The 24,207-nt window shown below is 52.9% G+C and overlaps 1 protein-coding gene across 4 annotated transcripts in view; it reads right to left on the bottom strand.

Moving 5' to 3' along the window:
* Positions 1–15,640, bottom strand: part of IQSEC1 (IQ motif and Sec7 domain ArfGEF 1) — a 372,144-nt gene extending 356,504 nt beyond the window's left edge. For all 4 annotated transcript variants that reach the window (XM_059161876.1, XM_059161871.1, XM_059161872.1 and 1 more), the window contains exon 1: positions 15,366–15,640. In XM_059161876.1, the coding sequence (XP_059017859.1) occupies positions 15,366–15,625 (260 nt within the window). In that variant the 5' untranslated portion in view covers positions 15,626–15,640. The remainder of the gene's footprint in view (positions 1–15,365) is intronic.
* Between the last annotated feature and the right edge of the window lie 8,567 nt (positions 15,641–24,207).

Raw genomic sequence — 24,207 nt, 5'->3', positions numbered from 1 at the left:
AGGAGCTCAGGCTCCCTCCAGCTCACTGCAACCCTGTGAGACAGCTCTTGTCCTCACAGTCCACAAATGGCTGCCTATGCACCAGCCATCACATTCCCATTCCAGTGAACAGGAAGGAGCAAGAGACAAAAGACCCACCCTTTCTTTAAAAGACACATCCTGGAAGCTGCACACCACAGTTATGGCCAGAACAGAGACACATGTCCATCTTTAAATACCAGGGAGGCTAAGAAATGTAATCTGTACTCCCCACAATTTCTGAAATAATAATGACTGTGGGGTGCTACAGAGTGAGCCTCCCTACAGCCAGTGCTGGACTTACTGGCCTTGTGCCACGGGGAAAGCTTTGTTCCCTATTCTTATGCCCCCTTTCCAGATGAGGAGAGTTGCCCTGGCTGCTTAGGACAGAGCTGGTCAAAAGCCAGACTTGTGTACATTCACCACCTTGGCAATTTTTATCTATCAAGCTGCACTTGGCAAATGGGGCCTGAGAAATGACAGAAGTGACCTCCCTATGCAACTGAGACTACGTCTAGACCACAGCCCGAGACTGTGTCTCAACTGTGGCAGATACCTGAGGACCCAGCATGGGTCTCACTATGCAACACTGGCCTTTTCCAGACAAAAAGCCAAGCTCTACATGGGTTGTGGCCAGGCTGGGCTGAGCCCACTGGCCCCAGAGGACTAGACCCCAGCTGGGGACTTTTCCATTAAACCTGGGGGCACAGGCTGACCACCAGCTCCTGCGTGGGGGAGGAAGTTGTTTGTATCAGTCAAATTAAAGCAAAGGAGAACCATTCGGGGAGAAAGATCATGAGCTTCAGCCAAAGCTATCACCTAGAGAAGAAAAAGAAAGCCACCCCCTCCTAGAGGGACACAGGTAAAACCCAGGACGTGAAGTCCCTGAAGAGTAGTGTGGAAGGGGGTACTGAGAACGTCTGGGGCTCCCTGTCCCTCATAACACCCTCTCTCACCTCCCCAGCCCAGCAGTCTCTCCAGTCTCTTACATCCCCCTGCACAGGGGAGAGGCCAGGGGACACCTGCCTCCCTACCAGGTTGAGAGGCCATCTCCTTGTGCCCCTGGACCCATCCCCTTCCCTGGCACACGTCTGTACACAAAAGGCTCCATAACCACTTACTGGATTGGACCTGAAGTTCCAGTTCAATAGAGAGATTAAAGACACTACCTTTTACAATAAAAGCAGCCCTTGCCGAGAAGAGGAACTGACCTTCTGGCAAAATAAAAGCCGCTGTTCCCATCCCTCCGGTCTCCTCCAGCTGAGGGGGACGGGACTTTTGGCATCTGGTGAAGGGAGAGCTGGGAAGATGATGATGAATCAGCTCCCCCCACCCCACCCCCATACTGCGCTGTGCTCCCGGGGGCCAGCGTCTGCATGCTCTTAAACAAGAGGGCCATGCTGTTCCTACTGGGCCGGTGGCCTCCAGATCCATCCACATCCTCTCCTCCTGGGCTGCAGCTTTCAGGTTTCTGGGTAGACAAGAGACCAGGCTTGCTGAGTCCTAGCCACGAGGGAGGAGACTTTGCATGTCATGTCCAGCCCGAGGATAGCAGGCCTGCCTGCTCTGGAGGCCACAGAAACAGAGGGGAGGCTAGCTCCCATCACTGCTACTGCCCGACCACAGGCAGGGCCCAAGAATTTGGCCAGCGGTGGGCCTCAGGACCACCAGACACAGAGCAGAATGGAAAGAGGAATACTTTTGGGAGTCACAGCTCATGTTGGGCCCCTCCCACCACTCCCCCAAGTGCAACCCCAAGCAAGATGCTTTACTTCTCTGAGCTCAGGTTCCTCATCTCTAAAGTGGAGCTATGCACATAAAAAAGGGGACCAGTTGGGGGCACCTGGGTGGCGTAGTCTGTTTAGCATCTGACTCGATTTCAGCTCAAGTCATGGTCTCAGGGTCTTGAGATCGAGCCCTGCATCAGGCTCTGCCTCAATGGGGGAGTCTTCTTGGGATTCTCTCTCCTTCTCCTTCTGCCCTTCCCCCTTCTCTCTCTCTCGCTCTCCCAAAAAGGGGGGGGGGGGCGCAGGAGAAGAGATCAGCTAGCATACAGCAGGTGCTCAATATAGGCTTATTCCAACCAATCTCATAGTGAAGACCTCCAGTGCTAGAAAAGTAGCTGCATTGAAGAGAACAGCCACGAAACATTTTAATGAGTTTGAACACACAGCCACACAGTAAATGGAGGCACCACTACAGTGATAATACGCATATCATCAAGGAGACCACCAAAATGACACTGAGGGATGAAATTAAATAATCAAGGGAAATAGAAGGCCTACCATTTTCTTCCTGTGCCTCCAAGGATGGTGGTCTTTGCCTCCATGGTGTGCACACTCCATTTGAGAGACCTTGGGCTCGTCCATGTAACAGTCATGGATTTAAAGGGTCTGATTTTAAATATAAGCAGTTTTCTGGGAGGGTACCCAAAAGCATGGGGACCTGGCTGCTGCTTGCCCCAGAGGGAGGAGAGACAGGCACTGTGGCATGGCATGGTCGTGGGAAGTCAGACGGGAGGCCCCTGGAGGACCCAGTCCTGCAAGGAGAAACCTAAAGAGAGGACTGATTCCAAAGTGTATAAAATCATGAAAAGTTTTGAGAGGAAAAGGCCATGAGGCCGGCATGGAGGTGTGGGAAGGGCATGCCAGGCAGAGCGAACAGCATGGGCAAAGGCACCGAGGTGGGACAAAAGCAGAGGTCCGTGGTGGGTGGCAGTGCCGAGGACACGCAGCCACCTGGTCGCCCAATCCAGGACGGATTTCCAAGCAGGAGAAATAGCTGTGTGAGGTGAGAGGGACAGGCCCAGGAAGGAATGGAAAGAAGAGGGAGAGGGTGTCCACCTCCTGCGTGCTCCCCAAGTAGCAGCTTAGGGCTCAGCACACTCTGGAGGGTCCTTTCCAGGGACCTGGGTCAGGCCTGTGTGTGACAGTCCTGGCCGGGGTGTCCCCTGAGGGTCCCAGCAAGACGGGAGTGCACATCCGTGGGAAGCCCCACCTGCCCGCATGGACGACAGGCTCCCCTTTGCAGGAATGCCGCGCTCCTGAGGCCCATGATGCTGGGGGAACACTGCAGGGATGAGAACACCACACTCTTAATGATCGCAGTTATCCAAAACCCATTAGCAGTGATGATTTCCTCCAGACCCCCCTCTCCTCCCTGGATGTTTTGGCTGCTTTGCCATATGGCAGGAGTTAAAAATACAGCTCAGAGTGACAGGGCTGCTAGCAAGAGTGGGCAAGCATTCACCGAGGAACTGGGTGGGGGGCTGTGGCCAGATTGGGTCCCCTGCTCCTGTCCCTGGCCGGGTAGCAGCGCTGGGGACGGACATCCTAGGCTCCTCGTAGCCAGTCTCCAAATGCACTATAGAATGAGAAGGCCCTCAGGACACATGGCCACAGCTAAGTTACCCAACAGAGACAGGTCACCACGATGGGGAGGGACAGGCTGCACACTCCATGCTGAGAGCAAGGCACAATGTGGGCCCGGCCTGCGGGCAAGCTGCGAGACACACTTGTGCCAGCATCAAGGTGGAGAAGCAATAGCAGGGCCTGAGCTAACCCGAGGGGACAGATGAAGGACAGCGGCAGACCCCTGTTCCTTCTCCCACTGAGACCAGCAGGAAGTGGCCAAATGGCTTCCAGGACTCCCAGAGGCAAGTCACACAAAGCCTCACGGCTCCCCCCGGACTTTTCGGAACACTGGCACTGGGATCCCTGCACCTCCAAGGAAGAAGACTGACTCCCAGAGCCCATCATGCTGGGGAAGCCACCTATGCACTCAGCAGCTCCAGCTGTGCCCGGCCTTCCAGACTTGTCTGCAAGTTCCCAGATGGATTTGGGAATCATGCTGGACACTCCGGACCAGCTCAACTGGGACGTGAATACCACTGAGTAACTTCCACTGGCAGAGAGAGAAGCAGATGCAAGCAGTGAAGCCCAGCCCAAGTCTTGACCTGCAGAGTCTCAGGACCGTGAGTTGTTAACATGGCCACAGGGGACCAGAGTTTGTAGACTGACTGGCAGACCGACTGAGTCCGTCCATCTGTTCATCCATCTGTCCATCCTTCTTTCCTTCCACACATTCATTAAAATCCACCCTGAGGCAGGGCCTCTTCTAGGCATCCCAGAGACAAAGAATTCATTCTCCCTGTCCCCATGGGTGTTTCTAGGCTGGATCCTCCGTGCCCACCCAGTTAGCCCGGGTCTCTCCCTGTCTCCCTGTTTGGCAGTTTTCTCCCAGGGGCCCGTCCCTTCCAGGCTCCACAACCGACCAGCCTACTCTTGTCTGGTTCCTGCCCCTGCCTTCATTCTCTCTGGGTGAGGAGAGGACATGCGGGATGTTCCATTTCTCAAATGGGCCTTCGTATGCTCGAAAAAAATCACCTGTGTACTAAAACAACAAGGGTATTTAAATGTTGCATTGGACAAGATCTCTCTAACACAAAAGAAGGTAGTCAGAGGGGGACAGAGGAAGAAAAAAAGATAGAAAACATATTGAAGGTAAATAACTAAGTGGCCGATGGAAATCCTACCTTAGTAATAATTATATGGCGGGTAAGTAGATTAAACACTCCAATCCAAAGGGGGAGACTGGCAGAATGGACTAAAACCACAAAATCCAACCATGTGCTGAGAGACCTGCTTTAGATTCAAAGACACGAGAGGATGAACATGAACGGATGTAAAAGGGGACACCACGCGACTGGGAAGCCAAAGAGAGCGGGGGGGGGGGCGCACAGACCCCCAAACACGGACTTGAAGATGAAGACTGCTTCTGTGGACCAAGAAGGATGTTTTCTAAGGACAAAAGGGTTGGGCCCTCAGGAAGACACAATACTTCTTAATACACATGCACCAAGCAATAGAACCCCAAAACCCATGAAGCAAAAACGGAGAGCAATAAAGGGAGAAATGGGTGGTTCCACAGGAACAGCTGGAGGCATCGGTGCCCCACTTTCCATAACAGGGAGAACAAGCAGACAGCGGGTCACCAAGGAGACAGAGGACTTGGACACTGGAAACCAACCAGACCCGACAGCCAGGCCCAGACCATCTCCCAGGAGCCGGTGCATATTCCTCTCCAGGGTTCGTGGAACGTTCTCCGGGACAGATCCCATCTTACTTAGACTTTAAAATGAGTCTGAGTTTGGGGCACCTGGATGGCTCAGTCTGTTGAGTGTATGACTCTTGATGTGGGCTCAGGCCATGATCTCAGGGTCGTGATTTGGAACCCCGGGTAAGGCTCCACGCTTAGCCTGGGGTCCGCCGGAGAGACTCTCTCGCTCCTCCTCTGTGCACCCTTTCCCCTGCTCACTCTCTCTCTCTCAAAAACCAAAAACAAAACCAAAAACTAGTCTCAATTCATGTAAAAAGACTATAATCATAATAATCATATGAAGTATCTTCTCAAAACACAGTGGGCTGAAATTTAGAGCCCCCTAAATAGGGCTAGATGGCAGCTTTCAGGGGAATGTGCTGGAGTCATCCTTGTTCAAACCACCACTCTCCCTACCTCCCTCGCCTTGCTGTGCCTCTGTTTCCCCAGCTGTGCAATGGGCACAAGAGTAGTATTTCACAGAGCCGCAGCAAGGGTTGATAAGAAACCACTCGGCTATCATAACTATTACTTGTCATCGATGGAGGGTGGTAACAATAATCTCTTACATTTCATCTCTGGGTGAGGAGGCATCCCCTCATACAACGGGTTAAGATTTTCAAAACACCTTGACGCCCACTGTTTAACTCGGTCCTCACTGCGGCCCTGCAGGATCACCTGGTACATGAGAAAAAGCTGGTAGTGGTGAGGCCCCAGCATGGTAGCATCTTCTGAGTCCTTCGCCCAGGGCCTGGCTCACAACAGGTGCCAGGAAGGGAGCAGGTTGGCCTACGGGTGGGCATCGAGTCGGGGTGGTCAGTTCCCCACACACCCCTTGTGGTGGAGCATTTTACACACCTCCAGGTCTAGAGGGGTTCTGCTGGGTGAAAGCAGAGCCTGGAAGAGATGTCTAGGCAGAGATGAGAGCTTATAATGGGCTGGGGCAGGGAAGAGGGGGAGCAGGCAGAACATTCTAGACGGCTCTGCCTTTTTGTAGGGAGTCCTCCATCCTACTGAAACAATGTACGTCTCCCCCTTTAACTGCAGGTTGAAGGGATGATGATGGCACATCTTACAAATGCACCGGATTCACGATCAGCTCCATTAAACATGCAGAAGTCAGACAGACAATACAGAGATAAACGCCAAGTCCCAGTCACTGAGTTCTGAATCCCGTGACTTTTCTCTGACGTCAAATTTCTTCTCCAGCTAGTAAAGAGGGGACAACAGCAGCAAAAACTGTCAGGGAGGAGGGGTGCTCAGATCACTTGTGTTACAGATTTAACCCTCACAGTTCCTTTCTGAAGGAGGCAATGCTTTATAATCCATTTTACAGGTGAAAACATGGAGGCACAGAGAGGCTAAGTGACTGGCCAGAGGCAACACAGCCAGACTGCGGTGGAGGGAGTGGTCTGGCCCCATGGTGCGTTGCCTGACTGTGTCTGAGTATGACCATGACTCCTGACCAGGAGCATCTGAGTGTGACTGTGACTCCTGACCAAGAGCCCTCTAGAACCCCCAGCCGCCCTAGGGGAGCTGAGCGTCCTTGCTCAGGCTGCTTCTCCAGAGGGGTGAGTGAGAGAGGGGAGCTAGAGGCAGGGTCCAGGGACATCAGCCGGTCCCCCACTCTCTTGTCAGTCCGAGAACACCGCAGGCAACAAAGACCCACATGCACTCCACCATCTGGAGCCTTTCCTTCTGGGTAAGCAATGCTCTCTCCTTCCCGTCTGGATAGGGAGTTGTTGGGCAAGGGGACAGGATGGGACCATGTCCCTTTTATCCATAACTCATGAGCTTCTGCTCAGCTCCAACAGCACCCCGGGCCAAGCTCCTGGCACCCCACATCCCAAGTTCTGTAGCATCTCCTGCGACCTTCTTCTCACTGGCTCCCGCCTCCCCCCCCCCAGGAACAGGGGTCCTGGCCACACCTGAGTGCCGTCCTGGCCCTCTTCTGTGCAGCAACCCCAGGAACACTGTCTCCCAAGGTCCCTCTGGACCTCTCCAGCTCTGCTTGCCCTACCCACCCCCCCACCCCCTATGTATCCCCCACCCCACTCCTCTCCCTTGCTGTGCTGTCTGTCCCCTTGCTCACTCTCTTCCAGACACACCTGTCACCTCACTGTGCCTCGACCACGCCAGGTGTGCTCCCCTCTCAGGACAACCCCAAAAGGGAGATCCAGCTGTCCTCCTGGATCCACTGTCCGCTGTTAGAGAAAACGAAGCTGAGGCTCATGGAGGTGCCTTTTATATGCTAAGGGTGAGGAAGAAGAGCTTGGTCTCCAGGCCCTAGCCCCATCAGAATCTTACATTTGAGCTGACCACATGGCCAAAAGCCCATTCACGTTCAATTTCAGGCTATCCAGAAACTCCTACAACCTATCTTCAAATAGTCTACATTCTGGACTAGAGGACATCCCAGCCAGGGTCTCCAGCAGCTGTCACAGTACGTAAGATACAGCCTGGAGAGCACTTTGAGCACTAAGAGACCTTCATTATCAAGGCCTGCCACATCAGACACATTGCAGGCAGGTTCCAAATGACCCACCGTGAGAGGCTCCTTCAGACCTGCCAATCCAGGACACCCTCCTCGGATGCCCTAGTCCCTGTGGTTCAGATGAGGAGGGCCAGGCCCAGGTGCCCTGATTCTCTGTGAGGCCTGACACTCTTCAGGCAGGGGTGCACACAGGGTGCACACAGAGCAAATGACCCATTCAAATCAAGAAGAGATTTGGGGGGTGGGGAGGGTCAGAGCCAGAAGAGGGGCACATGTGCCAACTCTCTCATAGGACCAAGTGTCCCAGTGTGTCCTGATGAATGGACACCTGGAAAAAGGCCCGAGGTGGCTTCATGGCCAGCTTCCTAGCAGGCTGGCAAATGCCCACAGATTTGGATGGGGGTGGGGGGCATTCCAAGTGGGATGCCTGGCATGGGCTGGGTGGCACCTGCCAGCTTTGGGAGTCCCAGAATCCCTTCCCCTGCTTGTGCACACCCACTGGTCTCTACCACTCCATCATCATCCTGCCAAAAAAGAGACCTGGGCCCCTGGCAGTGAAGTCATTCCTCCAAGGTGACCACAAGAGCAAGGTGCCCATTCTGACACCCAAAGGGAAGAGCCATAGCTGTCCTGGGTGGGCGATGGTGCAGGAGTTCATTCTGGGCTGTCTGGGGCCCACACAGATCCGGAAATGGCCCCATGTTTCGTAAAGCGTTGACACAAAGCAGCATGCAGCTTTGAAGTTATACAGCACGGTGGGGAACTGCGTGGCCTCTCATGGAGGGCAGACCTGGGTGCCAAGTGACCTCTGACACTGGGTGATTGCAGGCAACCCAATTCACCTCTCGGAGCCTCAGTTTTCCTGTCTGCGAAATGGGCTAATAACAGCTCACAGCTGTCATTGGGAAAGCCTGTCAATGGAGACCACTGGGAGGAGGAATCTGCACTCAGCCCCCGGAATGGGCTCAGTTGTCACTGCGTTTTGTCTATAATCAGTGTTCTAAGGTGAGGTGCAAAAAAAAAAAAAAAAAACCACCCAGGATTTCTGTTCTGCCCTTCTGTGAATCTTGTCTCTTCCAAGAAGGAAAGCCAAGCATTTCACAATCAGGGCTCGGACAGAGCACAGCTTGGGAGCAATGAGCCAGTCTTGTTCACCAGCCCCCAACCCCCAACCCCACCGCTGACCTAGCTGAAATCTGGGTACTAAGCAAGTGCCCCGGGCTGGTCCCTATCTTCTGGAACTCGCCTGTCCCAAGTGTCCCCACTCACAGACCTGGTGTGACCACTGACAACACCTCCCACTCCCACCCCCAAACCTGCCAGGCGCCTCTCACCTCTTCTTTCTTCTGTGCTATTTCCTAGGTTGATACCAGCCTCCTCCTCCTAGCTCAAATGTCACCTCCTCCAGGAAGCCCCTGTTGACACCCAAGGGTGGCCATCTGCTTCCTGCTCTGAGGCTGCACACCACTTGACCCCACTTCCTATCCTGGCCCAGTATCTCTGCAACCTTCTTTATAGGCCTCTATCCATCCCCACGGGTGTCCAAGCAGATCAAGGGCAAAAATCAGGCTGAGCTGCCCCAGGATTCAACAGTTAGTGAATAAAAGGACATGCAGATAGCATAGCCTCCATGCTGTGCTCAGCCTATTTCCTGGTATACAACAAGCGCTCCATAAATGGAACACGGCTCCAAATACCCTCATGGATGACAGGCAGGCAATACAGCAATTAGGGCAAAATTTACATTGTAGATCTGGAGAGGGTATTGTGCTTTGTATACATTTTTCTGTATATTTGGAAATTTTCATAACAAAAATTAGGGAAAACAAGGCTCAAAAGCATTTTCAATACCCTAGCTGTTCCTGCCCCTGGAGCTACCATTCACTGTGTTCCCTAATGCCAGGCCTATTATACAACGCCTGACTCCGATCTTCCTGAACAGAAGCAGCCCTCCCCACTTTACATGGCAGGGAGGTGGGGTGGGGTGAGACTGGCCTCAGGAAGCCAAGGGCTTTGCTTTGCCTCACTTGGAAAACCTGAACCACTGGGAGGTGGCCAAGGCAGGACAGCAGGGATTGCACCCACCTGCCACCAGGGCAGGGCTGAACTCCAGGTGTTGGTCACCGAGTGCCTGGAGGGCCCGCAGAGCAAGGCCAGGGCAGCTGGGATGGGGGAAGCATTTGAAACCCTCAAGACTGCAGTTCTCCACCTGTTACAACGGAAGCACTTAGTAATTCTAAGAACTGGTCGTGTGTACCCTGCTGGAAACGAGAGCCCTACGGAGGGGCTAGGGTTCAGACTCCCAAGGCCACTCGGAGATGTCACCAGCCAGCACAGCTTGGCTCCCAGCTGGGGTGGTTGCAGCCTGGCTTGGCCTGGGTCTGCCCTGGGCACAGAGTGGCAGACTTGAGGCCCAGGGCGGACTTCCAGGTTACAAGTGGGTCCCAGAACTGCCGCCTGGCCATATGTATGGCTTCTGCCCCATTTTAGTTAGATCACTGCACCTGCCCCAGTCCAGCTCTTGCTGCCCACCCGGCCTGTATGTGTGTTTCCTGCGGCTCCATGGCAATGACTCAGATGGTGCTTACCCTTACAAGCTCTGAGCGGTACCCTTCCCAAGTTAGGCAAAGCCATGCTCTTTCGTGCAGAAACAGACAAGAACAGAAACCACCATCAGCATCAGCTGTCAGGACACTGTCAGAGATGAAAGAGCTGACAGGTAGCCACCCAGCCGACAAAAAAGGCTGATGCCCCCAAACTCCCAGGGTGGCACGCCCCCATCTTCACTCTGGCCTGGCCTCAAGATCTCTGCAGCCTCCAGGAGGTCAGAAGGCAGAGGGCAGAGGTGGACACGGAGGTGGGAGCAAGAGGAGGTCCTGGCTTCATCTCACACTCAGGGCTCCTCCCTGTTTCTCTCGAGCCAAGCCAGATAAAGAAGCTTTTCCTGATTTATTTTCCAGGTTGTAAAATAATCATTTGCTTAGCTTGTCAGACGGCTGGGAGAGAACTTCAGAGAAACGCACTCTCCTCATCTCTCTGCGGATTCTACCATCTGCTGAGAAAACAGGAGCGGCTCGCCCTGGGCCCTGGGAGTTGGAAACATTTTGTCCAAGCAGGACCAGCCTCCCAGAGCATGTCGCAGCCCGTCCTGGCCAAGGGACACCCTCCCCGGCATTGGATACTCCACTTTATCTTGGCTGGGAGAACAAGAACATTCTTTCACTAAACTGTGAACGCAGCATCTCCCTCTGCCACCTTTGCCACTGCCCTCTCGGATCAGGAAAAAGCCCTCAAGGCTTCTCCTGGCCTGTACGTGGTCCCAAGTCTGATTAAAAGGGGGCGAGGGGACAGGGACACAGGCTCTCGGGTGTGCAGAGCCTGGACCACGGGCTGGGTACTTTCAGTGACTCTGAGGAACAGAACGCTCTCAGAGGCGTCTTGCCAGGACCCTCCTGAGTACAGCTGACGTTGACTTCTTGCCTGCCACCCCCTCGGCACTGGCCACCCTTAAGCTCCCCTCCGAACTGCCTCCACCATCATCACGGTTAATGTCACCACGGACCTGAGGAGAGCGCTTGTTTGGTAAGTCAACAGAGACTGAATACCACTGGAAACCTCCCCCAGAGTGAGTCACCGACTCCAAGCTTCAGAAAAACGTCCTCTGCAAGTGATGTGACAGCATTTGAGGGCTGGAGGGGACGAGAAAGCTAGGGAGGCTGCTGCACAGGGCCCTCTCTCCAACCTCATGCGGGGGCGGGGGGGTCTTCCTTCTGCTGGGACACTCTGGAAGATCAGAGGCTGGAAAGGGTGGACTTTGAACCCTTGCCCCCTCTCACTGCCACCTCGGGGGATACTGACTACCAGGACTTGGTCACGGGATACCACATGACAGGACCAAAGCCAAGCACACTGGACTTCCTCTGGCACTGGAGGCCAGGAGTCACACGGGATCCCGGGGTGGGGGTGGGAGGGGAGGGTCATCCGATCTTTCTGCTGCAGCAAGGGTGGCTGGTGGTGGATTAGAACAGGGGGCTAGAGCCAGATCACCTGAGTCCCAATCCTGGCGTTACTACTGGGTAGGTAGGAAAGCCTGAGCAAGTCACACGACCTGAACTTCAGTCTACACATCCATAAAATGGGAGCAGCAACTGGTCCTGCTGTACCTGGCCATGCAGTACGTGGCCATGCAGTAAACCGGTGAATGTGAAGCCCTAGAGCAGTGCAGGGCACATGGGGAGGCCTTCAGGGGGTGGGGCCAGAGTGCACTCACGCTGGCTAACCAGAGATTTCTGCAGGTTCAGACACCAGTGGTGCCTGCTCAAGTTCAAGCTGACTGTCTGAAGGAAAACACAGCAGTTCTAATCGATCCCACTAGCCTTCATCCACTCGACAAATATCTATTGAGCATGTATTATGTGCCCGAACCTCTAGTGGGAGAGGGTGGTTCTGGAAACATCATTAGGATGTAGCCGACTAAATACTGGGTATGAATTTTGATGTCAGAAAAAATCAATTAAATAATCCAACATAACCAAAGCCGCTGTCTTTCTTCCCTGTTATCATCCTATTGGCCCAAGAGCTGAGAAACTCAGTGTTCTCTTTCAGCAGAAGACTTCGGAGAAAGGGCTTAAAGTTCTGGGCTTGAAAGTTTCTACCGTGCCTGGGTGAGGTGGTACAAGATCGCTATTGCCCCAGGATGAACCCTGTCAATGACCTTCACCTGCATCTCTGTGTCCCAGAAAGAGGGGAGGGACACTGCACCTTCTGGATATTCGGGGACAGCCTGTCTCCATGGTAGCAGGGGGCTCCTGACTTGAGCTAGAGCAGCCGACGGCTGCTTAAGAAAAGGTTAGCCAGCCCTGCCTTAGCCTGCCACGCTCAACGCACTCTTGCCTACAAGGACCCCCATCTGCAGGCAGGAGGGCCTAGAGGCCGACCCTGGCAGTGTCCTTGGTGGGAGGCGGCACCAGCACTGGGAGAAAGTGGAGCCAGGTGCCCAAGCAGGAAATAATCCCGATGCTGTGGCCTGGCTCAAACACAGGTGGCCAACCCCAACTTCACCCTTAGGTCTGGATCCCAGGAGGTCTCACCGAGTTGTAAAGAAGTTTACTCAGCTCCTGCCTGTGCACAGTCTCTTCCATGCCCATTATCTTCCCTTACCTACCAGAGAAGGTATGGGAGGCAGCTGTGATCATCCTGTGTGCATTAAGAAAGAGCTCTGAGTCTACATGAGGGGAGCGTGACTTGTCCCACGGTCACTGGCTGGCAAGTGCAGAGCCAGCCAGGAGACCCAAGTCTGCCCATGTCCCTTTCTCCACGTAGAGCTGTTTTTCTCTTCCTCTGTTCTCTGCTCTTGCTTTTTCTCCCTCCGAGAACATCACTAACGGCTCTGCATACAGTAGGCACTTCATAAAAGTTGGCTGCTCTCGAGGAGGCTGGTTAAACCATGCTCCCCGGGCATCAATCACTTTGCGATACAGATGGCCTCCGACACCGTGAATCCAGGTGCAGGAAAGGAGCCCTCAGCTCATTCCCCCTATACCTCAAGTATTTGAGATGGCAAGTACGATACCACCACCACCCCCAGCCCAAAGAGTCTCCCATGAAAGGAGAGAGGCTCCAGTATTCTCCCTCCTGAAAGGCAGGGAAATGAAGTGGATGCTGGAAAATGGGCCCAGTGTGCTCCGTCTTGAGCAAGCCCCCTGTTCTGTGAATATTCTGGTACCACACAGTGTCATTCATCACGGGGGGTCTGGCAGCCAGCACAACCACATCTCTTAGGAGTTTATGAGCCTGCCCCAGACTGCTGGTCAGAATCTGGATTTTAGCAAGATCCCCAGGTAGGAGGTGGGCACCGTCAAGTTGGAGACACTCCCCTGACCTAGAACTTGGCTGGTGGTGGTGTTGCCACCGTTCCTCTCAAAGGGGATGGCATCACAGTCCCCGGTTGTGTCTCAGTGAAGGGAAGCCAGTGGGACAGAGCTGGAGACTTGCAAAATAAACCCCACGGCTACATGCCTGGCTCACCCCCACTCTGAGGCCACCACCCAGATGTGACACTGGGGATTCTGCGTAGCAAGAGGGACTCACAGTGAGTCCGAATCCTCCCGTCCCCACACTTGGTCACCAGAGAGGTGACTTTGAAGAGAAGAAAGGAATGCATTCCCCAGGACGGTGCTGGGAGGCATCTGCCAACAGCATGTGTCACTGTTGCCTAGGAAAGTGGAACGTGCATTCCTGCCCTTGTGTTGAATCCCCAAGCTGCTGAGGACTTCACCTGGGCAGCTCCCAGCTTTCCCTCCAGCCCCTGTGTGGGGGATAGGAGCTCAGTACCCTTCGGGTAACACCAGGTAACACACAACCACTGTGGGAGGGGTGGAGTGACACCAGAGAGCCAGGGGCGGGGCACCAAGAAGTAGCAGCCTGGTCTCTGCTTTCTCTCAGTGACACCAGCGAGGAGCTAGCCACAGGCTTCCCTCTTCCCTCTCCGGATAAACAGAAAGCGGGAGTTTGCCACTGGGCCTGCCACCACAGAGCCCTGAGGCTGACCCACGCCCTCACCTCACCCTCACAGCCCTCCTTCTTCAGAGCCCACCAGAGCCCAGAAGCACTGCCCAGAACCGGTGCAAGACACAGGGTAGCAGGCAGGAGCCTCTGTCCCATGGCCACAGCCTGGCATAGTCCCACAAGGTGGGCCAGACACCAGGTCTGAGAGGACTGTACCTGGACTCGGGATCAGGAGCTCCTCCCCCTCTCCCCCGCCCCCACCCCAGCAGAATTCTGGAGTCAGGATCAACTCCTCCCCCATTACCCCTGCCTATCCCCCCTCCCACCCCGAGGAAACCTTCAGGAAGCTGCCCACTGCCAGTCCCCCCATCCCTCCCCCACCACACGGTGTTTTTCTCCTCTAACGCGGGGTTCAAACCATGGAGTGTGGCCGGTGGTCCCGAAGACAGAAGGACAGCGAGCGTAGACAGGCTCAGCGCACCCAGGAATCCAAGCCTGGAGTCACCTGAAGCCCCCTGTGCCCCTTGCCTCGCCCCAGATGGGCTCCCGGACTTCTGCGGAGAGGAGCCCCGCACCCGACTTGGGCACTCCCAGAAAGCGAAAGGGCTGCCGCCCGAGATCTACGAGCTCGCCCGGGACTCTGGGGGCCAGGGCGGCGGGGCAATCCCGCCCCCATCCTGTCCCCCGCTTAATCCTTGGTCCGAAATAGCTAGGGTAATCCCAGGGTGCGGCGGGCGGGGTATTAACCCCGAGCCTGGAAGGGAAAGACTGAGGCGTTTAGAGGGAGGAGAGCTCGGCGCTTCCCGGGCTAGAGGGACCACAGGATCTTCCCGGAGGCACGGCGACCCGCAAGTGACCCAGGCCCGCTCCAGGGCGGGATCTGCGCCTCCCGCGCCCCCTTCCCACTGGGTTCTCCGGGTCAAGAGTTCTAGCAGCGCTACCCAGAGCCCCAGGTCTGCGCACGGACAGCACCCTGTGGCGAGGCCGATCCCGCAACCGAGCCCCGGGGTCCGTCTGCGGAGCCCAGCCGGTGGGAGCCCTGGCAGCGCCACGGAGCCGGTTTCCTGGGGGAGTCCAATCCCACCCGCCCCAGGTCCGGCCCCAGTTCGGGGGTCCCCAGGTGCGCCTTCCGGCCGGGCCCCCTCCCCGCCTCCGCCCGCCTCCCCGCCCGACCCCGAGGGGAGCGAGTAGAGCCCCCCAAGAAGTTCGCGCACCCCCGACACGCCCGCGGTCCCCGGTCCCCGCTTACTTGTCGCGGCGGCTACCGAGCTCCGGGATGACGCCGAGCGGCTGCGGGCCGGGGTCGGGGCGGCGGGCGCACGCGGCCAGGTGTCGCCGGTGCCGCTCCAGCAGGCCGGCGTTCTCGCGGCTCAGCCGCGCCACTTGGCGCTCCAGCTCTTCGATGCGCCGCCGCCGGCGCGCCAGCAGCTCCTGCTGCGCCGCGACGATCCGGGTCAGCTCCTGCAGGTACTCGGCCGCCTTGCCGGGGGTCTCGGCGGCGCTGGCCATGGCCCCCGCCCGGCGGCCGGCAGCGCCTTAGGCGAGCGGGCGGCGGGGCGGCGGCGGCGGCGGCGGGGCGGCCATGGCTGCGCGGCGGGGACGGAGAGGCTCGGCGCGGCGCGGGGCTCGGCCCGGGGGGCGCGGCGGCGCGGGGCTGGCGCGGCCCCGCCTCGACTCCCGCCTCCGCCGGCGCCCGCCCCCGGCGCTTCCGCGCCTCGCGCTCCCCGCGCCGCCGCGCTCCGCCGCCCGCTGCCCCACGGACGCGCCGGGGCGGGCAGGGCGCGGAGCTGCGGCCGCCACCGGCAGGCGAGGAGTTTTGCAAAGTGCCGGCTGCGACGCGAGGGGGAGCGGGAGCCTGAGCGGCGGGCGCGGGAGGAGGCGGGAGGGAGGAAGGGCGCGACGGACGGAGGGCGCCGCCTGCCGGGCCCGCCGCCCGGTGCCCCGCGCCCCGCCGCCCCGCGCCCGGAGCCCCGAGCCCAGCTCCCTTCGGGGACGACTACCAGCTCCTCACCCGCCCCCTCCCAGCAGCTCTGATGTATACATTTAATTTAAAAAGAAATTCGGCCTAATATATCTTCATACTACTATCAGCCAACGATTTTGGTGTGAGTAGAAAAATAGCTAATAAACTCTGGCCAACTTCGAATTTAAAACAAACAAACAAACAAAAACTGATCAGTCTCTTAAACGCTGGGTTGGTTTTATGGAAACTCTCGCAAGTTTTCTAGACTCCCCTTCTGCGTTCTGAATTCTTGGTGGCCCCAAAGCCTCCAAGAAGTCGACTCGGACCAGCCGGCAAGACTCAGGCATGAGACTCAGTGCGCTCCAGGTTCTGGGAGAGGCAGTGTAGGGCAAAGACTCACCCAGACACTGGCATTGAGACCTTGGGCAGCTTGTTTTGTCCCTGAGCTGCTGCCTCCTCAGCAATGTTTTCTATTTCTTGACTTTTCGTCATCTTCTTCATTTTCATACTCCACATTTCTTTGGGGCCAACTTATTTTTCACTCTTTCTGGCTTGAAGAGTTAGGAGATTTCCACTGTTTCTTGTTTACTAGCAAATGCCTTTATGGCTATAAATTGACCTCTGGGTAAAGCTTTAGCTACATCTCATAATTTCTGAAAACTCTACAACAATGTACATTTTGATGGTATTGTTTTCTTTGTTAATGGTATCGTTACACTGGCCTTTCGATATTCCATACTTACGTTTGTTGCTATCTTTCTACCTCCAGGAGAGGACAAGCCCTGCGTGGAGGCCCTCCAAGACTCCTTGTGTATTCCCTGGGCATGGCTTATGGAGAGGGAAGAAATAGCAGTGGGGCCATTTGTTTGGGGTCCTGAAATTCAAGAAATAGACCATCAGGATAAGGTTATACACACATCTTGGTGAATGAAAACTCAACACTTAACTTTAAACTTGGCCCCCATTACTAGGCCAGCAATAGTCCTCTAGAAATTAATATTATTTTTTATAAATCCTGCACTTGTAGTGATCTCTACAAAAAAATATCATTTTTTAAATCCCGTAAGCTTCTCAGAAAAACACAATATTACATTCTATTTGTGTGTGTAAGAATGTTTATCACTTCAATTTATACATTTAAAATACACCAACATCTTTATGGTCCTATTTTAATACTTCCTTATTTAGAAATACTCCAGGAGCTTCCCCAAAAGGGAGGTAGCCCTGGCTTCTTTTGACTTCTTTGGGGAGAGCTGACCCCAGAATCAGGCATGGGGCCTCTGCCAGTGTTTGGGAGGGAAGGAAATTCAATTCTAAATCCTGGTGCATGTCAGTGAGGTTGCTGGTGAAATGGAGCAATGGACCCCTCTCCCAGCCCCAACCCCTATTTGCCTGTCTCACACACCACCGCCACTCCAGAGGCGCCTTCTAGCACTTCAAGGTGGAAGTTGACCTCTCTCATTTCTCTTTCTACCTCCCTGCTCTCTGAAACTTGACACCTCTCCACTCAGCAGACAAAGGGCCCAGTCAGTGCCAGGCCCTTATGGGTGCTGGACACCCTGGGGGGATGAGGTTCCACCCTGACTCCTGGGCACTCCCAGGAGGCAATCTGGAAGTGGGACCCTCAGGGGACCTGAGCCTGTAGCCTATGACTGGGCAGGATCCTTTCCTTCTGGAACTGCTATCCCTCCGCCCCATGAGCCAAACAGAGATGTCCAGAGAGCATACATGGAGAACCCCCATGGGTGCCAGGAATGATGGTGAGTTTTGTGATGCTTTTTTCTGCTCTTTCCAGATCCTATTGCTGAGCTCCTCAGCCTTAGGCAACAGGAGAGGAGAATGGAATGAGCCACTGCCGGCTTGCCATCTGCCTCTGTCTCCTTTGTTTTCCTTGACCTCCATTCTTGACACTCTGGGGCATACAAGTTAGTGCCAAATCCCTGGCACTGGTGATCACAAGAGAGTCTGCCATCATCAATGAAGCCACATGAGCCAGCCCTCCCAGCTCACAAACAGGTACACAACCAAAACAAAGACTGCCCCCTTCCCCCAAAGACGTCTTTCTCAAAGAATATCACCTGGTCACTCATTTAGCAAATATCACTACACAATGACTCAGGCCAGGCCATAGGGGACACTGTGCATGACACCAATAAGGGCCTGCTCTCCTGGAGTACCCACCATGGAGATAGACTCTGAGCTTAGGGTGGGTGGGCATACGCTCTGGGTGGTCACCCAGGGCCCCCTTGTTGTCACTGTCTTGATGTTCTTAATTTTTGGACAAGGGGCCCAGCATTTTAATATTGCACTGAATTCCCAAAACCAAGGCCAGTCCTGGAGGAGTGCAGTGGTGTGCCAGGTGAGCATGGAGCAGTCAGAAGAAAGCCCTGTTTAGCATTTGCCAATTTCTGTGGTGTAAATACTCCTACCATAGCCAGTTCCATGAGATGCCAGTGAACATGGAGCTGTGTTGTGCACAGTGGTGCTGACAAAGGTCAAGGTGTTGCAGTGGCTGTAACATGTGCTTGGCATGTCTGAGACTCAGCATAAACCTAATAGTATTAATCACGTGTCAGCAGGAGAGTTTCACCTTTGGGCCAAACAAGCTGAGTGCTAGGAGTAAAGATTCTCACCACAAAAGTCCTCATGGATGCCTCCACCATGATCCAAGCTAGAGAGCATCACCCCCTACCATATTCCTCAAACTGCAGGGGGAATATAATGCTTACACACTTGTGCCATGTAGGCTCAACCTTGAAAGACGGTCCTGCAAGACCTGTCTGTGACAAGCTCTGTTGGCTTGGATCCCACCACTGGTCCCCCGTGTTGTGAGGTAATTGACCTCTCTTCTGGGCAAGGTACTTAGTTGCCCAGGTGTCTCTTATGACCTCCCCACATAAGAACACTGATAGGAAGAGCTGACCACAATGGATAGGAAGGGGTAAATCAGAGTGCTTTGACATGATGGGCAAAGAAAACAGTCTTAACAAATTTAGAAACATCCTGTTTAGACACTATCTCTTGCTTCAATTCCCACAGTGGACAATGATAGAGCTGTAAAACTGCAGTGGACACTGTGACGACTGTCCAGAACCCTTTCAGGATCTGACCCTCATCCTCCATCAGCCAGGCATGTGAGCACCTGATGGCTCATGACGAAGTCTATCTTGGGAAATTGTCCTGTGCTGATGGCATCTGCCTCACCCAAGGATGTGTTCCCTCTTTCCCAGGCAGCTCTAACCCAGTGATGTGTCCATGTAGGATTACAAAGCCCAGGCTCCTTGCCTGAATATGGGCAACTCTGCAGGTCATTCCACCTCCAGGGGCTCTGATAGTGGCCCTCCATCAGGATTATACCACAGCCCAGCTTCTCCATCTGCCCAGCCCTGTTTCCCTGACCACCCCCTCACTGGAGCTGGTCCTAAGAGTGTTCCCCACTAAAGCTCCTGCAGGCAAACCTGTATCTCGTTTTTTGCCTGGGAAGCAGCCTGAGATACCCTTCTGTACTGACCCCACACCACTACTTTTACCTTGTTATGATTTGTGGGGTTTACGTGCTATTCCCTAACTCTAAGTAAGATCTCCCTGCTTTGCATACAGATCGATTCTAAACCCTGAAAAGCCAATAATTGGCTTGTCGATTATTATGATCATATAAATGCAAGGCCAAATAGTTTACCTTGCACTCAGGGGAAAAAGATGTAACTGTGCATTCAGAAGAAAATATAAGTAACAACCACTTGAAATAGGAGACAGGGGAAGGAAATGCCTATTATAATCATTTATTAACTATTACTATTATTATCCACATCTGTTTCTCAGTGAGACCATCCATCTTTTTTAATATTACCATTTGTTGCAGCATATTCATTTTTCTTCTTAAAAACCTTCCTCTGTGAGCTCTCTGATTCACTGTTGTAATTTGGGCTGGCTGCATCCTTGGCCTGCTACATGGCTATCATTGGAGATTTCTTGGCATTACACTTCTGGATTGGATCCACAGTTTCTTGGATCCTCTGTATTCTCTTTCTTGGAATCATTTTTTATTTTGCTGGGTACATCCTCCGACAATTCTCCTAACAACTGCCTATAAGAAGGTCTTCAAGTCTTTGTGCATCTGAAGGTATTTATCTTGCCCGCACACTTCTTCCAATTTTAGTATATGAGCTGCCAAAGTGAGCACTTGCCCGCACACTTGATTGACAGTTTAGCTGGGTATAGAATTTGAGGTTAAAAATCAAGTTCCTCAAAACTGGAAGTGTTTGCTCTGTTTTCCTCTATCCCATAGTGTTACTACTGAGTATGGTTCCTTTAAATAAGAGATTCTCTTTGGGAGGTGGGAGGGGGAGGGGTACTGACCCCAATCAGGATGTATAGAACTATGGTGAGGGGCATTTTTGATCATCACAATGACAGAGGACACTCTGGTACTAATGGGCACAGGCCTGGGATACACTGTACAAAGTAGTCCCACCCAACTCAAACTATCCCCCTCAAACTACCAAAAAGAGGCACAAAGTTAGGGGACTCACACTACATGATTTCAAGGCTTATTATAAAGCAAGAGTAATCAAATTGAGTGGTTCTGATGTAAAGGCAGATGTAAAGATCAATAGAATAGAAGAGAGTCCAGACATAGTTGTCCACATATATATGGACAATTGTTTTTCAATGGGCATACCCAGGGAATTTGATGAGGGAAAGGATAGTCTTAACAAATGTTGCCAGAATAATAGGAGAACTACCTGCAAAAGAAAGACTCTTGACCTATGCCCCACAGGTCTATGAAAATTAACTTGGATTCAAAAGTAGACTCAAACACATAAAACTTTTGTTTGGGGAGTGGGGGAACCAGGACAAAATTTTAATGGTCTTCAGTTTGGCAAAGATTTCTTAAGTATGATATCAAAAGTATGAACTTTAACAGAAAAAGATCCATAAATTGGACTTCATCACACACATGAAGGAAACTTACTTTTCCATAGACACTGATAAGAAAAAGAAAAGGCAAAGTACAGTGCGGGAGAAGATATTTGCAACATGCATTTTCATTGAAGGACTTGTGTGTAGAATATATAAAGAACCCTTAAAATTTAACCATAATAAGACAAATAGCTCCATTTAAAATGGGCAAAAATATTTGAATGGACAGTTTACCAAAGAAGACAAGCAAGTGACAAATAAGCACATAAGAAAGATGTGCCACGTTGTTAGTCATTAGCAAAATGCAACGTGAAACCACAGTGACTTACAAAGGACACCCAGACCATAAGCAACAAAAGGAAAAGTAAGTCGAATGGATATCATCAAAAGCCAAATCACTTGTGCCCCAAAGGCTGCCAATGAAGAAACTGCAAGGACAGCTTACAGAACAGGGGAAAAGAGTTTTTGCTGATCAGGCATTTGATTAGAAACTTGTATCTAGGGGTGCCTGGGTGGCTCAGTGGGTTAAAGCCTCTGCCTTTGGCTCAGGTCATGATCCCAGGATCCTGGGATTGAGCCTCTCATCGGGCTCTCTGCTCAGCGGGGAGGCTGTTTCCCTTCCTTTCTCTCTTTGCCTGCCTCTCTGCCTACTTGTGATCTCTGTCTGTCAAATAAATAAACTAAAATCTTAAAAAAATACAAAACTCGTATCTAGATTATCTAGGAACTTTTACAACTCAACAAATAAAAAGGTAAATAACCCTGTTATAAAATAGACAAAGAAGCCGAATAGACCTTTCTCCCCCAGCAGAAGTAAGAAGGACATGAAAAAATGCTCAACCTCAGTAACCATCAGGGAAATGCAAATCAAAATCACTTGACACCCTCTCGGTTGGTTAATATTAATAATACAAATAATAATAAGTGTTGGCAAGTATGTAGAAAGATTGAACTCTAGCACGCTGCTTGCGGGATAGTTTATGGCAGAGCTGCTTTGGACAATACTCTGGCAATTCCTCAAGCATTTAGACCATAGGACCCAGGAATTCCATTCCTACGTATAGAGGCGAGAGAATTGAAAGCATACATCCACACAAAAACTTGTACACAGATATTCATAACAGCATTATTCATAATAGCTAACAAGAGGAAACAACCCAAGTGTCCATCAATTGGCCAATGGCTAAATAACACGTGGTATGGCCATACAATGAATATTATTTGGTAAGAAAATGGGATAAAATTCTGACACATGCTATAATAGGGATAAATCTTCCAAACGTCATGCTTCAGTGGAAGAAATCAGTCACAAAAGACTACTGATTGTAGGATCCCATTTATACACAATTTCCCGAATAGGCAAATCTACAGAGACAGAAAGCAGATTTGTGGTTGCTTAGGGCTGGGCTGGGGGTAGTGGGTAGGTGAAGATTTCTTTAAGGGTAAAGAAAATATCCCAAAATGGATTGTGGTGATGTTTGTAAGACTCTGTGACTATATTGAACGTCATTGAATGGTATACTTTTAAAGGGTGAACTGTTTGGTATGTGAATTATATCTCAATGACGCTATTAAAAGAAAAAAAAAATGGGACCCCTGGGTGGCTCAGTCAATAAGTGTCTGCCTTTGGCCCAGGTCATGCTCCTGGGGTCATGGGATGGAGCCCCACATCAGGCTCCTTGCTCCACAGAAGGCCTGCTTCTCCCTCACTCACTTCCTCTGTGTTCTCTCTCTTGCTGTGTCTCTGTCTGTCAAATAAATAAATAAAATCTTTTAAAAAGTCAAAAAGAAAAAAAAAAAAACATCATATCTACTAGATGGCTTCAGTTAAGAAGATTGACTATTCTTCTTCCAGAGTCCCCATCAGGTGCAGGGCAGAGGCGGGGTGGGGATTAAGGGGTGGATAGCTAGCTTCTCCAGGCTCAGCATGTAGCCCTCCCAGGGCCCCTGCCCAGTTGAGGCCCTTGATGTAATTGGGGGGAAGATGGCCTCCCTCACCTCAGTGCACCTCAGGGCTTGGCCCGCAGAAGTCTCAGTCAGATCACTGTGTTCCTCTTGAAGAAATAGCTGTGTGAATCCCTGTGACAGACCCAGGGAATTTATAGTTCATCCCCATGACTGAACTGGACCCCAGGACAAAGGCTGCAAATGGGTGGCTGGCTGCCTGTCCCAACCCAAGATGGCAGGTATGGGAAGATAATGCAAATCAGTCACTAACATTTTAAGGGGAGGAGCTTTCATACAAAGAATCTAATTTGGGTCTCCTCTCAGACTGGCCCCTCCAGGCTGCCATTGTCCCAGGTGGATGGGGGTGTCACTGGCCTGTCACTTGACCATGTTCTGTTGGCCAAAGCAAGCCCTGAGGCCAGCCACTTTTGGAGGAAGGGTAATCCTTCCCAGCCCTCTGGATGGGAGGTGCCACAACGCCACATGGCAAAGGTTTTGGAGACTGGAAGGGGAGTGATCAGCATGGCTTACCGTGGTACCAGCCTTACAACAGGGGCTCAGGAAGTGATGGCTGGCATCCCTCACTCCTGTAGCTGTCCCCAACTCCCTTGCCTGGCTAGAAGCCAGGAAGATGGGGACATGAGGGAAGGGGCTCACCTTCAGAACACCCCAGCCTCCAGGGCCCCTTGGCAGCATCATAGAGCTGGCCTTCCTGGGCGGGACCGGTCTCCTCAGCTGTAGCTGTCCCTCCACAGGGCTCCCATGTGCTGTCACAGCCCCCCTGCCCCTTGCTCGTGGCAGAGATGATGTGAGGTGCTTCTGCGGCCATGTCTACCTCCCTGGAGGGACACTGGGCCATGGGCTCCCACCCCAATTTCCCATTCCCAGCAAGCGTAAGGACCAAGTGGCCCCACTGAAATGTGCAGTAACTTCTTGATAAGGGAGTCTCACTGTGGAAGGCCATGGGCAGAGCTCAGAAGGCCCAAGAGTTGGGAGGTGAGTCGAGCCACGGGACACCTGAAGTCCTTGCATGCCAGGACAGCCACTGCCTGCTAAGCCCTAACACCAGCCATCTTCCCCAAATCCTGCGTGGGGGCCCTGCCAACAAGCCAGGGGTGGCTTGTTGGATGCACCACGCAAATAATGAGTGTGAAACCTCATGACAAAAGTGACTCGCCCAAGGCCACTTGGCAAGTTAGGGGCAAGGGTTCTTGACCTTGAACTCTAGACTCTATATGGGCTGTTGCCCTCAACCTGC

The sequence above is a fragment of the Mustela lutreola genome, chromosome 2, assembly GCF_030435805.1.
Source record: "Mustela lutreola isolate mMusLut2 chromosome 2, mMusLut2.pri, whole genome shotgun sequence".
NCBI lineage: Eukaryota > Metazoa > Chordata > Mammalia > Carnivora > Mustelidae > Mustela > Mustela lutreola.
The sequence above is the reverse complement of the archived record's forward strand: the minus strand, read 5'-3'. Positions and strand labels throughout refer to the sequence as shown.